This window comes from Myxocyprinus asiaticus, chromosome 50, assembly GCF_019703515.2.
Source record: "Myxocyprinus asiaticus isolate MX2 ecotype Aquarium Trade chromosome 50, UBuf_Myxa_2, whole genome shotgun sequence".
NCBI lineage: Eukaryota > Metazoa > Chordata > Actinopteri > Cypriniformes > Catostomidae > Myxocyprinus > Myxocyprinus asiaticus.
This window is the reverse complement of record NC_059393.1, coordinates 25,601,503-25,617,824: the sequence shown is the minus strand read 5'-3', so window position 1 is coordinate 25,617,824 and position 16,322 is coordinate 25,601,503. Positions and strand designations below refer to the sequence as shown.

General features: G+C 37.4%; 1 protein-coding gene across 6 annotated transcripts; it reads left to right on the top strand.

Annotated features, from left to right (window-relative positions):
- The first annotated feature begins 933 nt into the window (after window positions 1-933).
- Window positions 934-15,601, top strand: LOC127439115 (oocyte zinc finger protein XlCOF6-like). Of its 6 annotated transcripts, XR_007896853.1 has the most exons (8): window positions 935-1,067; window positions 2,765-2,935; window positions 3,210-4,068; window positions 7,716-7,849; window positions 8,065-9,259; window positions 13,236-13,284; window positions 13,447-13,561; window positions 15,121-15,601. XR_007896853.1 is itself a non-coding variant. In XM_051695190.1 (7 exons), exons 2-7 carry the CDS (start codon window positions 2,797-2,799, stop codon window positions 15,124-15,126), a joined length of 2,448 nt encoding a protein of 815 aa, XP_051551150.1. In that variant the 5' UTR covers window positions 935-1,067; window positions 2,765-2,796; the 3' UTR covers window positions 15,127-15,601. The 6 variants fall into 6 exon arrangements, 5 of the variants coding, with proteins under 5 accessions (XP_051551152.1, XP_051551150.1, XP_051551151.1 ...); XM_051695190.1 differs by lacking the exon at window positions 13,236-13,284; XM_051695191.1 differs by having other exon boundaries at window positions 13,447-15,601.
- Window positions 15,602-16,322: the final 721 nt, after the last annotated feature.

Below are 16,322 nucleotides of genomic sequence, written 5' to 3'. Positions count from 1 at the left end.
CAAGTTTCAGTGTTTACTGGAGAATTACTAGCAATATTGCTAGCAATGAACAAAATAAAAGATATGGGATTAAACGAAACTCTCATATGTTCAGATTCAAGCTCTGCCCTGTGAAGTCTGGAAGCTCAACAGTCTGAAACTAGACAAGATATATTGATGGAGATTCTTCAGATATTATATATAATCATAGTTCAGTTTTTATGGGTTCCTGCGCATATCGGAGTATCAGGGAACGAGGAAGCAGATAAATTAGCAAAACAAGTTATGGCAAAGGAAAATATAGACATGCATATAAAGTATAGTAAATCAGAACTCAAAAAGGAGTTAAATCATGGCAATTTTATTGGGATAATGAACAAAAGGGTTGGCATCTACATTTAATACAACCATTAGTAGGAAGAGGAAGGAATTCAGGTGGGAGGAGAAAAGAAGATTGTATTTTATCTAGACTCAGACTGGGACATACAGGACTTAACTCAACAATGTGTATAATAGTAAAACATCTTACAGGATTATGTGATTGGTGTGCAGTTAGAGAAACAGTGGAACATGTTTTAATACAGTGTAACAGATAAATAGATGAAAGAAATAAACTAACAGATGAATTACAGAAGAAAGGAGAATTAACCTTTAAGAAGCTTTTAAATCCAGTAAGAGGGGATAGTGTATTAATACAATTTCTGAATAGAACTCGGTTAATTGAAAGAATATAGCTAGGCCATTAAAGTTTTTTTTTTCTTTTCTCCTCTTTCTGGGCAGTGAAGGACTTGAGGCTGAAATGGAGGAGCTGAACACACAGCGCCATCAGAAGCACGAGTCCTGAAAGGTCTGGGGAGAGAAGGAAAAGAGTCTCTGATCCGTAACTCACAGTAGATGGTGGTAATGCTCTATTTTAGAATGCGAGCCACCAACAAAAAAGAAGAAGAAGAAGAAGAAGCTCTCAGACCATGCTTTCCCTTTGTCAACAGGGATCCATTTTCTCACATGGATTACTGATTTATCTGGATCGTTGACAGTTTGACCTGATCCTGGATTGTGGTGTTCTTCGGAGATCAGTTTCATTACAGGTTTGTAACCTGCTCGTGAGCTCCCAAACATTTATTTAACGTAATCGAGGTTAGATCACCCCTTTATAAACAGATAGTCTACTGAAAGTCTGTCCCAGCAGCTGAACTCTTTTGAAGCAGAGGCAATTATAATTTAAGATTATAATAATCATTTTAGTAATATTGTAAAATAAGAATTACTATTAACACCATTTCAAACAAATTAGCTTGAGAGGAATTATCACGATTAGAAGATCTGGTATCACAGATCAAAATTCATGTTTAAGATTTATTTTCCTTTTCAGAAATGTTGTTTCATCAATGTATGTTTATCATTGTAAATGTGTGACATATTCTTTTATTGCTGAACATGGATCTTGTTTCCAGATTTGGAAAGTGGTAAGCTGCACGATTATGACAAAAATCATAATTGTCGACGAATTCTCTTTTTATTCTAGTTGCGATTATTCATTTAGATGATTATAGATTAGATTAATTCATTGTAAATAGTTAATCTGTGTAACCCAGATAGCACATGTACATCTTTGAGAGTCTGATTTATTATTACTATATAAAAATATTATTTGTTTGTTCCTGTTTTGTTTACAACAGCCATTATTTTTTGCAGTTATATACATCTTTATCTTTTGCAATACTTTATTTTTTTCTTTTGTAATAGCATAATTATGATGCTTAAACACTTGGCTGTGTTGATGTCTCTTAGTATATTTAGACACACATATTTTAATAAATGATAATTAGTTGGGGGCCTGGGTAGCTCAGTGAGTAAAGACGCTGACTATCACCACTGGAGTCACGAGTTCAAATCCAGGGCGTGATGAGTGAATTAAGTCAGGTCTCCTAAGCAACCAAATTGGCCCAGTTGCTAGGGAGGTTAGAGTCACATGGGGTAACCTCCTTGTAGTCACTATAATGTGGTTCTCGCTCTCGGTGGGGCGTGTGGTGAGTTGTGTGTGGATGCCACGGGGAATAGCGTGAAGCCTCCACACGCGCTACATCTCCATGGTAACGCGCTCAACAAGCCACGTGATAAGATGCGCGGATTGACGGTCTCAGACGTGGAGGCAACTGAGATTTGTCCTCCACCACCCGGATTGAGGCGAATCACTACGCCACCACAAGGACTTAGAGCACATCGGGAATTGGGCATTCCAAATTGGGAAAAAAAAAAATGATAATTAGGCTTGTTTTGGTAGTGAATGACTATGCTTTAGGTTCAATGCAATTACTAATTAAAAATATAAAAAGATGCTGATTTGTCGGCATTTACTGGCGCAATGTGTAATGTGCAGAAGTGGGCACTGAACGAATCAGTGAAGGAATTGGAACATTGTTTTGGTGAACAGATTGAAAAGATTTTGTCATTGGGATGAATCTAAATCCCCACCACAAATGCCAAATTTGCTGTCACTCCCACAGCAGCTATATTTGAAACTGCATTGTCAGCAGTGGTGACAAGCTTTCATTTTAATTATTGTCAGAGAATTATAACACAAAGAGTACATGCTAAAGAATTAATAAATTGATCGTGTTAAATAAGACATACTTATTTACATATAGTGGTATAATATCAGCTGGCATGAAATGGGGCTCTGCTGCAAAGGCTTGGATGATTTTTCTGACTGGTTACAAAGAGCATTTTATATATATTTATATTTTGTTATTTTAATTAACTGTGCGCTAAAACAATCATATAGCAATCCACCGGTAAATGCTGTGAATTTTCCCTATGGTGAACTCAGCCTACAAGAGAAGATCTGCATCCAAACAAACCGAACAACTGAAATCTGCAATGAAAGAGGAGAGTGAGGACATGAGTGATTCAGAAGCCAGCAGAATAAAACATGAAGATACTAAAGAACAAAGAGGTTGGTGTCCATACTTTAATTGTTCATTAATGATGCTGAGGAATTTTAAAATTACAAAGTTTCAAGCAGTTCTGTAGAATTGGTGGTTGTTATTGGTGCTATGAAGTAACAAATAACTAGATTTGATATGAAAATAACAGAATAAAACTTTAGCACATCAGCAATCACATGAAAATAGGTTCTTGAGTCTGTTGCTTCTGCTGTTCTCTATTCTGTCATTTTACATTTGTCTTTATTTAATTATATTTTTGCTTATTTCATATATTCATTCTAGACCTGATGGAAGTGAAGGAGGAAAGTCAAGAGCTGAAAATACTTCCACAGACTGAAAACTATTTCACACAGAAAAATACTGAGAGTGCAGAAGCCAAAAAGTCTTTCACCTGCACTCAGTGTGGAAAGAGTTTCACACGAAAAGAAACCCTTAAGGTTCACATGAGAGTTCACACTGGAGAGAAACCTTTCACATGCGATCAGTGTGGAAAGAGTTTCACACGTAAAGAAACCCTTAAGAGCCACATGAGTATTCACACTGGAGTAAAACCTTTTGCATGTAATAAGTGTGGAAAGAGTTTTCCATGTAAAAACGATCTTAATCGGCACATGAGAGTTCACACTGGAGAGAAACCTTACAGATGTGATCAGTGTGGAAAGAGTTTCATAAAGTCAAAATGTCTCCACGATCATCTGCTCTCTCACACCGGAGAAAGACCATTTTCCTGTGATCAGTGTGGTAAAACTTTTAAAGTGAAATCATCCTTGAAGATCCACCTGAAAGTTCATGCAAAGGAGAAGGATCACTTCTGTTCTATTTGTGGAAAGGGTTTTACACGGCTTGAGGGCTTGAAAGTGCACCAGAAAATACATGCTGGTGTGAGGGATCATGTGTGCTTTCAGTGTGGTAAGACTTTTATTAGAGTCAGCCAATTGAAAGATCACCTGAGAATTCACTCTGGAGAAAAACCTTACAAGTGCTCACACTGTGACAAGAGATTCACTGATGCATCAACCCTGAAAAAACATGAGAGGATCCACTCTGGAGAGAAGACATACCACTGCCCTCCATTTGGGAATAGTTTCAACCAAAGTGGTAATCTACGCAGTCATATGAAAAGGCGTCATCCAAATTCAAAGTAAGCCAAGTTCATCCTCAGGTCAGGTTCAAGTAAACTCTAGTATGTTAGATATTAATTTGCTTAAATTATCTGTAGTGAATTTTGTCCTTGTTCATCAAAACAAATTTAGAGGGCTCATTATTAGTAGTCTTGCATAGCCAGACCTCTGAATAAAACAGCAAATGTCTGGACTGTATAGCAGCTTAAATTGGCCAAGAAACACCCACTTAGACAGGAAGTGCTATCTAAATTGAATGTAGGGCCCTATCTTAATAGTGCTACATCTTAAGTACAGCGCTATGTGATACATCATACACGCAAAGTCACTGGGCATGGCCATAAAGTTTTGGTATTTTCATGCAAGCATGCACAAGTCTAGGCACAAGTGGGTTGGTGAATTTGTGCATACATAGCGCTAATATTCTGGGTCTAGTGCAATTTAACACTGATACTCTTCTCTGGTTATTGCACCATCTGTGTCCTATTATACAGTCCATTCCCTGTCAAGCACCAGTGATACAAACACAAATAGCACATTAATAAGAATTTGGTCATGTAAATGGACTGTATGCTATAAATTAGAAGAATAGAAATGCAAACTTGTGATCTTTTGCACATTACTTACATTCTTGTTGAATGTCAGGCATATCTCTATGATAATGACACGCTCCTTATATAGTGCATATGGAAAATGTGGTGTTTGTCAGGACTAATTAAAGAGAATGTAAGAATAAGTAGTCATATTGATCTATTGACACACAAATCATGGCTACTGTCAACAGTGATTGTCATGGACACGATTAGATGTTCAACTGTATTTTCAGAATTTGGACATGCGCTTCTCCGATGTCTTAGCGTAATGACCTATTTCTATCAGAGAGACTTGTAGACTTAAGTGAAATTGACATGATATTTATTTGATGACATAATGATGAAACATGCATTTAATGTCTCTTTGGCATAAGGCCCGTCTGATGAGATATCAACTCAAATCTTCAGATCCTGCCGAAGTTTCAATCTGGAGAAGAGAAAATAAATGTTACTAAACTTAAATTGGTGAATGATGCATGAACTATGCAGTATCCCTGGCATGGTTTGTGCAATATTTTTTGCAAGAGGATAAGCTGTGGTTTGCATTTGCTGATGAACCCTTACGAATGGGTGGGGGTGGGGGGGGGGGGTATAGTTTGTGTGATATCCTTGCAGAAGTATAGACCATGCTTGCGTTTGAGCCCTTTGATAAGGGCAAATGTTATTTGTGCAATATCCTTGCCAAAGAATGAACAATGTTGTGTTTGAGCCCTACGATAAGGGCAACATTGTGCAAAACCCTTGTCCAAAAGATAAATAATGTTGAGAGACAATGTGAGAGACAAATGTTTGGCACATGCTAAAGGCCTATTCACATCAAATCCGTAAAGATTTTGCAAGACGAATTTCCGATGAAAGGTCTGTCTGTAAAAAATTCAAAACGAAAAACAGTTTCACCCACTGTACAGAAGGTGGTGCTGTTGCTGTTCTACAAACATTTATACCTGTCTCCTGCCCTGCCCAGCTATCAATGCTAGAGATTAATATACTTAACGCTGTTAAAGCATTTATTTGCCTAATTTGGCATAACTGTTTCATTCTGTTCTTTCCATGGTGTTAATGCATTCTGAGGTGTATATAATCTGTGTTTTTATGTGAGTGGGATGAGTAAAGAGCGCTGTTGCATAAATATACGTCCTATTTATGTTTGCACATGTATTTAGCTACGATTATATTCCAAACGGACTCCTGAAGCCAACTACTCTTTTTATATTGTCTAAATTAATGCCTCGATAATATAACACAAGGTACTGTGATACAAATACATGTGGAATAGTGCACATTAAGAATAACTTGTATAGTACAGTATCAAATATGATGCATAATATTAAAAATAGTATATAAGAAAACACTCGCTCACTGTCTTTTCTTTATTGAAATTATTGCAATTCTTTGTTATATTATCCTTAAGAACAATAACAATATGAATGTTAATAGGTCTAATAATTGAATCTGCAATTAGGGAAAGTGTAGAGTAGATTGTTTGGAAATGAGCAGGAACAGTTGACTTGCATGGAGGACATGGAGCTCCGGATTGTTCATTTAAAGTTTTTTATTTTTTTTTTTTTCAACAGACAAAGTTATGTAGTTTTGTTTATCTGTATACAAACAAAATGTTCATAATTTTATAAAACAGGCTACTAATACTGAGAAAAAGTACTACTAAATAAAATCAGAATATTTATGTTGTGACTCTTTAATAACAAAAACAAAAATAGTAATAATAACAATAATAATACTACTAATAATAGCAGCAGCACAAACACTGTCATAACATCGAGGGCGAAGGGCCTCAGCTTTGTACTGTTGACAGAATTTGGCCCTTGGTAAAGAAACTAATTGGGGAACCTTGCCCTAGGTGATACATGCCAAATTTCATGCAAATCGGGTGGAATACTTCCTGTCCGCCATTTTGAATTTGAATTTGAATTTCTGAATCTACTTTTTGAAATTATCCTAGGCTGTACATTCAATCTGGTTTTAGGCTGACTATGGCAAATTTAATATCATCGTACTTTGCATGATCAAAGTAAGCTATTGACGCAAGTCTCATAACAATAGGCGAAATTATTAAAATGTTATAAGCAATTCATTATATCTACTGATCACTAGGTGGCACTTGCACCAAACGTTTTGAGTGCCTTCAGGACAAATTTCATGAAATTACAAAAACCATTTGATGTCTAAGACAAATGCCAATTTTCGCTTCAATACACTAAAGCATTGCGAAGATACAGCCTCACGTCCATTTTGCCGTGCTCACCGTCGAATTCATTGATGCGGTATATGAGAACGGTTTGGTGTTCCATTATGAATTCTACAACTTTTTGTCATAAATGTTTCTAGATGATACATGCCAAATTTAGAGTCAATCGGATATACAATCTAGGAGGAGTTTCAAAAAATTAATTTTTCGAAAATTCTAAATAGTAGAAAACGTATTGGGTGGAGCTCAAAAATAACGCACCCATTGGGACTTGACGTAACCGAAGAAATCACTGGAAAAAATCATTTTATTTCTAGGCCTTACAGTTCAAAATTTGTAGTCCAAAATGTGTGTGCAACTTTGAACAGTTGGTGGCACTATAGGGTTTGAGTAAGAAACCACAATTTTGCCATGAGAGATGTTGAGAATGGCCCGTATCTGTGTGCCAAATTTCATAACTTTGTACGGTTCTGTGGGCTGCCATAGACTTCAAGAGTGGAAGAAGCAGAAATACCTTCGGTGCTTAGCCCCTAAATGGCTTTCCTTGTTGTGATAACCTGAGCTCCTGAAATAATAGCGTAAAATGAATATACGGAAGTATTAGCTAAATAGGTTACATTAGGCCTATTCTTGATTCTTCATGCTTTAGAGACTTACTCATTTTCCATGTTTTAGCCATTTTTAGGTTGCGTGTAGCAAGTTTTTACTTGGAGCGTATTCACAATGCATTCTGACTAGCATGTTGCTTAGTTCAAGTTCACCTGTTCATTCACTTTATTGTCTGTGCAGATGTAAATTGTAATATTACATGGACCATATTATATGAAAAGATAAATTTATCAATAAAAGCTGTGAATTTTCTTATCAGCCCACAAGAGAAGATCTGCATCCAAACAGAACAACTGAAATCTGCATCAGTGGACTTTGTGAAAGAGGAGAGTGAGAACATGAGTGACTCAGAAGCCTGTAGAATAAAACATGAAGATACTGAGGAACAAAGAGGTTGGTGTCCATACTTAAATCTTCATTAATGATGCTGAGGAACAAATAGCAAATACCTAGGTTTGATATTAAAATAACAGAATTAACCTTTAGCACATCAACAATCACATGAAAATAGATACTTGAGTCTGCTGGTTTCTGCTATTCACTAATATTTCACTTCATATTTGTCTCCATTAAATAAATGTTTTGATGATTTCATATGTTCATTGTAGATCTGATGGAAGTGAAGGAGGAAAGTCAAGAACTGAAAATACTTTCACAGACTGAAAATAATTTTACACAGAAAAATACTGAGAGTGCAGAAGCTAAAAGGTCTTTCACCTGCACTCAGTGTGAAAAGAGTTTCACAAGTAAAACAAACCTTAAAATTCACATGAGAGTTCACACTGGAGAGAAACCTTTCACATGCGATCAGTGTGGAAAGAGTTTCAAATGTAAAGGACACCTTAAGATTCACATGAGTGTTCACTCTGGAGAGAAACCGCACACATGTGATCAGTGTGGAACGAGTTTCTCACGCAAAGAATACATTAAGATTCACATGAGAGTTCACTCTAGAGAGAAACCTTTCACATGTGATCAGTGTGGAAAGAGCTTTACACGTAAAGAAACCCTTAAGAGCCACATGAGTATTCACACTGGGGAAAAACCTTTCGCATGTGATGAGTGTGGAAAGAGTTTTGCATGTAAAAACGACCTTAATCGGCACATGAGAGTTCACACTGGAGAGAAGCCGTACACATGTAATCAGTGTGGAAAGAGTTTCACACATAAAGAAACCCTTACGAGACACATGAGAATCCACACTGGAGAGAAGCTGCACACTTGCCATCTGTGTGGAAAGAGTCTGGCACATAAAGACAACCTTAAGAGCCACATGAGAATCCACACTGGAGAGAAACCTTACAGATGTGATCAGTGTGGAAAGAGTTTCATAAAGTCAAAATGTCTCCACGATCATCTGCTCTCTCACACCGGAGAAAGACCATTTTCCTGTGATCAGTGTGGTAAAACTTTTAAAGTGAAATCAACCTTGAAGATCCACCTGAAAGTTCATGCAAAGGAGAAGGATCACTTCTGTTCTATTTGTGGAAAGGGTTTTACATGGCTTGAGGGCTTGAAAGTGCACCAGAAAATACACGCTGGTGTGAGGGATCATGTGTGCTTTCAGTGTGGTAAGACTTTTATTAGAGTCAGCCAATTGAAAGATCACCTGAGAATTCACTCTGGAGAAAAACCTTACAAGTGCTCACACTGTGACAAGAGATTCACTGATGCATCAACTCTGAAAAAACATGAGAGGATCCACTCTGGAGAGAAGACATACCACTGCCCTCCATGTGGGAAGAGTTTCAACCAAAGTGGTAATCTACGCAGTCATATGAAAAGGCATCATCCAAAGTCAAAGTAAGCAAAGTTCATCCTCAGGTCAGGTTCAAGTAAACTCTAGTATATTAGATATTAATTTGCTTAAATTACCTAGAGTGAATTTTGTCCTTGTTCATCAAAACAAATTTAGAGGGCTCATTATTAGTAGTCTTGCATAGCCAGACCTCTGAATAAAACAGCAAATGTCTGGACTGTATAGCAGCTTAAATTGGCCAAGAAACACACTTAGACAGGAAGAGCTATCTAAATCGAATGTAGGGCCCTATCTTAAGAGTGCTACAGTTTAAGTGCAGCGCTATGCGATACATCATACACACAAAGTCAGTGGGCGTGGCCATAATGTTTTGGTATTTTCATACAAGCATGCACAAGTCTAGGCGCAAGTGGGTTGGTGAATTTGTGCATACATAGCGCTAATATTCTGGGTCTAGCGCAAATTAACTCTGAGATTCTTGTCTGGTTATTGCACCGTTTGTGTCCTATTATACAGTCCATTCCCTGTCAAGCACCAGTGATACAAACAAAAATAGCACATTAATAAGAATTTGATAGTGTAAATGGACTGTATGCTATAAATTAGAAGAATATAAATATGGACTTGTGATCTTTTTCACATTATTTGCATCCTTGTTGATTGTCAGGCATATCTCTATGATAATGACACACTCCTTATATAGTGCATATGGAAAATGTGGTGTTTGTCTGGACTAATTAAAGAGAATGTAAAAAGTAATCGTATTGATCTATTGATACAAATCATGGCTACTGTCAACAGTGATTGTCATGGACAAAATTAGGTGTTCAACTGTATTTTCAGAATTTGGACATGCACTTCTCCGATGTCTTAGTGTAATTACCTATTTCTATCAGAGAGACTTGTAGACTTAAGTGAAATTGACATGATATTTATTTGATGACATAATGATGAAACATGCATTTAATGTCTCTTTGGCATAAGGCCTGTCTGATGAGATATCTACTCAAATCTTCAGATCCTGCTGAATTTTCAGTCTGGAGAAGAGAAAAGAGATGTTACTAAACTTAAATTTGTCAATGGTGCATGAACTATGCGGTATCCCTGGCATGGTTTGTGCAACACTTTTTGCAAGAGGATAAGCTGTGGTTTGCATTTGCTGATGAACCCTTATGATATGAAGGGGAGTGGGGGGTGTATAGTTTGTGTGATATCCTTGCCGAAGGATAAACCATGCTTGTGTTTGAGCCCTTTGATAAGGGTGAATGTTATTTGTGCAATATCCTTGCCAAAGGAAGAAAAATGTTGTGTTGAGCCCTACGATAAAGTCGACGTTGATGTGCAGTACCCTTTGCCAAAAGATAAACAACATTTGCGATTGAGCCCTTCAATAAGTGCGGATGTTTGTTTGTGCAATAACCTTGGCAAAAAATAAACCACGTTCTGGGTTTGAGCCCTACTATCAGGGCGAGCTTGGCTTGTGCAGTACCTATGCAAAGGAAAAACCATGCTTGAGATTTACAATGACCCTTAGTAAGGAGGGTGAACATTGATTATACGATATCTTTGCAGGAGGATAGACATGCTTGAATTCGATAAGTATGTGAGATAAAAGTGGCATGGATGAAATTTAATAAGTGACCCCAGGCTGCCACCAGATAGGAAGAACTTACAGCTGATAAGGAGGTGAGCGTGCATGGTGATTTGAGGGTTGGGTCGAATATATTTCTGTTAGGATGAAGAAGATCAGCATCTGAGCATTTTAATTGTGGACTCTGATAGTCCTTGATAAGCGTCGGTTGTGGCAGCTTTGATTCTGAATGAGTGCCCTGAGAAAACACATTGAGAGAAGCCACAATGTTTGAGGATTGCGGAAAGGTGATTTTTGAAAATGTTGGAAAAGGATAGGTTGTGAGAAGGCAGGAAGGAGAGCGAGTTAGTAGTACATTTTCCACACTGCAGAAAACCGTAAAAAGCTACGAGGAAAACTGTTTCCAAAAGAATATCTATATATAAACCTGATCTGAGTGATGAAATCAAGCGATGAAGGATATCTAATGTAACTGGCAACCTCTTATCGAGGAGAGAGGGACCGGATTTTTTAGCTGCTTCGAGAAGCAGGCGAATGGAGGGATTGGGAATAATGCTAGGGGTGTCAGGAGAATAACATCTAGAGATTGACAAAAAGAAGAAGAATTGGTGGAGTTATAGGAATCAGGGATGTCAATTTTAAGACATGTTCATAATCGATCGTCGTGGAAATAAACAATCCATTAATCGATTAATCATTAACATTAATACCGCAAATGCATGTGGAGGACTCCAAATAATATGTGCATGTAGCCTTCTGATTAAATATAATTTACAATTAACACACTTAAGAAACGCAAGTATTGGCCTTTTCCTCTTAAAATGTTCTTAGTTCAGAGTATTTTAATACATTTAGGCTATGTTTAATACAAATGTGTTTATAATAACTGTTTATAATAACTTGTATAGAAGATACTGTATATAACTTGTATACATATTTGAGTTCATTAAAACTTCATGTTGTGGATTGTGGAATATTTCTGACCTTTGGACTATTATTTTTTATTTTAAATTAGGTCAAATCATAACACGCTGCGTAAACTGAGTTGCCTGCGTATCATAGCCCACCATTTCTCTGATGATGGTGGGATGCCAGTTGAATGTGCTTTCCCAGCGATCACTGACGTAGGTTGGGATGAAACAAGGAGATCAGCAGATCAACTGTGCTCACTTTTATTGCAATGTTTGATTTACAATGGCAGAACTATAAATCTATAGAACTACAGATCTAACAACCTGTAAATAAAGTTAACTGTTATTTGTTAATTTTCCTGTAGAAATCTGAACTGCAAAAATTCTTTTGCATGTCATATATTAATTTTCACTTGGACTACAATGGCAAATAATTTTAGTCATCGAAAATATATTTTAGCAAAGTGATAACAATCCAATCATCTGAGATGGAAATTAGAACAGTGGAATCGTGTTTTGTGGTCTGACACGTCCACATTTCAAATAGATTTAGGAACAAACAGCCGTCATATTCTCCGGGCCAAAAAGGAAAATTGCTATCTAAGCTGTTATCAGTGTCAGGTCCAGAAGCCAGTGTCTGTCATGGTATGGAGGTGTGTGTCAATGTCACTGACATGGGGAGCTTGCACATCTGTGAGGGCACCATTAATGCAGAAAGAGATGTACAAATTTTGTAGCAACATATGCTGCCATACAGACATCGTCTTTTCACGGGACTTCCCTGCACTTTCCAGCTGGACAACATCCAACCAAGTGGAAACCGTGTTACTCTCAATGCATTCTGGCTAGCATGTAACCTAGTTTAAAGAGTTAGTTCACCCAAAAATGAAAATTCTCTCATTATTTACTCGCCCTCATGATTTCCCAGGTGTGTATGACTTTCTTTCTTCACTAGAACACATTTGAAGAAAATGTGAAAAATATCTCCATTACTTTTTTAACTATCAACCATGGCTTCCGTTCTGCAGCGGTACACACGTGTGAGGTAATCACACTGGCATTTGAAAGACGCGAGAACTGATGCACGTGCGTCACAGCTGGAAGAGCAGCGCTGTTTACAAGTGAGAAAGAGGAACGCTGTACAGTAGCTTGGTTGGTTTTGGTTTAGATCTGTATTTATGTTTCTTTACTCACAATGGTCCATTTGTGTCCTTATCCTGGAATGAGAATGTGAAATTACCTCTGTGTCATGGCAATGCGAATACGTCACACAAGAGACCACTTTGGCTCCACCCTCTCCTGAAGCATTGGATGATATTTATAAAGTATTTAAATATTGATATTTTTCACACCAAAAGTGATCGTATTTCTTTAGAAGACATTCATTTAACCGCTGGAGTCGTATGGATGACGTTTATGCTGACTGTCTGTGATTTTTGGGACCTTCAAAAGAAAAATCTCCATTCACTTGCATTTTAAGGACCTACTGAGCTATGAAATTTTTCTATTTTTCTTCAAATGTGTTCTGGTGAGAAGGAAAGTCATACACACCTGGGATATCATGAGGGTGAGTAAATAATGAGAGAATTTTCATTTTTGGGTGAAATTTCCCTTTAAGTTCCCCTGTTTATTCGCTGCATTGTCTGTGCAGATGTAAGTCGTAATATAACATGGAACATATTATATGGAAAGATAATGCACCAATAAATGCTGTGAATTTTCTTATCAGCCTACAAGAAAAGATCTGCATCCAAACAGAACAACTGAAATCTGCAAAGTTGGAGTTTGTTAAAGAGGAGACTGAGAACACGAGTGATTCAGAAGTCTGCAGAATTAACAAAGAGGTTGCCGTCCATTCTTGATTCTTCATTAATGATGCTGAGGAACATGAAGGTCTTAAAGTTTCAAGCAGTTAACCAGATTTGGTGGATGTTATAAGAGCTGTAAAATAACATGGCTAAACCAACAAGTAATACATGCACATATAAAAGACACCAACATGATCATTTCTTTGGACAGCAGTTGTCTGCCAGATTTTAGATTAAAATAAGAGGATTAAAATTTAGCACATCAGTAATCATATAAAACAACACATTCTCACTCCCAAGGTGTCAAATGCTGGCACTTGTCAATGTATAGACACCAAAAGTGCCCTGTTGAAATGCATTGCTTTCAGTGAGAAGCCTTTCGCATCAGTAGACTATTGCATAGGGCATCAGTATTTTATCTTTGTGAAATTACGTGTTGGGGTAAAAATTGTATTTCATTAGATTTTTTAGAAGAATATTTCAGCTCTGCAGTTCCATACAATGCAAGTCAATGGTGACCAGAATAGGTCCAAATACCACATAAAGTCAGCATAAAAGTAATTATACAATTCCAGTGGTTAAATCCATGTCTTCTGAAGTGATCCAGTCGGGTCGAGAATTGTACCTCACACACATTCTCACACACACTCACTCACTCATGTTGGTGCAGCTATCCTTATGAGGACCCTCCATAGACATAATGATTTTTATACTGTACAAACTATAGATTCTATCCCCTAACCCTCACAAAAAACTTTCTGCATTTTTACATTTTCAATAAAACATTGTTTAGTATGTAATTTCCCTTGTGAGGACCACCCAAAAGATCCTCACAACCAGAAATGTCCTCACAGAACAGGTTGATTCTCAATACTTGGTCCTCACAAATATAGCAAAACCTACACACATACACACATAAACACACACACTCACACACTCACACAAACACACACACACTCACACACACACACACTCACTCTCACACTCACACACACTCATACACACACTCACACTCACACACACACACACACACACACACACACTCACACACACACACACTCACACACACACACACTCACACTCTTTTCACTCATTCTGTCTTACAGGTCAATCAGTGACTTGTTTTACATTTCATTTGTAATTGGTTTAGAGTTTTGTTTGTTCAGTTTTCAGAGTTGCATCAAGACTTTCTTTCTCATGTCAAATGCACTAAAGAGGACTTTGTTCTTAAGTTACTGTAAATAAAAAATAAATGTACATACAGTATAAACAAATGTATACATAAATAAAACCTGTGGAGGATGTTGTAAGGGACCGTCTGAACACATCAACCATGACAATGTATGGAAATCTGATCTTTTAAAGATGTTTAGCAAATGTTAAATAGATTGTGATGTTTTCCAGATGAAACGCTCTTAAACAGACATCTCAGAGATGTACGTGTGATACAGTATCTGGGATTTGACATCTTGGGAGTGAGAACAGATTGCATTAAAATAGACACTGGAGTCTTGCTTTCTGCCATTCACTTTTCTTTTATTTCACATTTGTCTCCACTGAATTACACTTATGGTGATTTGGTATGTTTATTTTAGACCTGATGGAAGTGAAGGACAGATCCGCACTGGAGAGAAGCCATACGATGAGAGAATACAATGTTAATGTGCTTATATTACCTGCAGTGAAGTCTGAAAATGGTTTGCTGTTAAAAGACAAACTTGTTATAAGATCATTAAGAGACAGAACAAGTGTTACGGTTTACAGATGAAAATATGTCTATGAAAGTCAGGTTTTTGTTCATGCCAGATTTTCTACTGTGTGAATTGTTTGAAAAATCTGTCAAGCTGGGACTTTTGAATATGGGAGCATTAATGTCATTTATGTGTCTCATAACAAAGGTCATTAATGTTTTGTATAGAGTGTGCTGCTGATATACATGAAATTACGAGAAGTAAAAAAAATGCAGCAAAATCTAGTATTGAGTAATTTATTGAAGGAGAAGAAAAAAATGCATTTTAGATTAAATCAAAGTGTGTTAACATTGTATATACACTGTTAAAAAATAAACTATTCTTTAAAAAATGCATTCATCAGATCTTTTTTAAATTATTATTTTTTTGATTGTCTCCCCTTTTCTCCCTAATTTGGAATGCCCAATTCCCAATGCGCTCTAAGTCCTCATGGTGGCGTAGTGAATCCGGGTGGCGGAGGACGAATCTCAGTTGCCTCCGCATCCAAGACGTCAATCCGCTCATTTTATCACGTGGCTTGTTGAGCACGTTACCGCGGAGAGGTAGTGCATGTGAAGGCTTCATGCTATTCTCCGCGGCATCCACGCACAACTCAGCACGCGCCCCATTGAGAGCGAGAACCACATTATAGCGGCCATGAGGAGGTTACCCCATGTGACTCTACCCTCCCTAGCAACCGGGCCAATTTGGTTGCTTAGGAGACCTGGCTGGAGTCACTCAGCACACCCTGGATTCAAACTCACGACTCCAGGGGTGGTAGTCAGCATCAATACTCGCTGAGATACACAGGCCCCCTTTTCATTTAATTTTTAAATAGTTATAGACTCAAACGTTCCCTAATTAATTTTCGACAATCGAAACTGATTTGGTACTTTTGGAAAACATATTATACACGCTCACAGGGTGAAGACTCGAACAGAACAGACTTGAGCAGCTCAAATCAAAATCAAATCACTTTTATTGTCACACAGCCATATACACAAGTGCAATAGTGTGTAAAATTCTTGGGTGCAGTTCTGAGCAATATAGCAGTCGTGACAGTGATG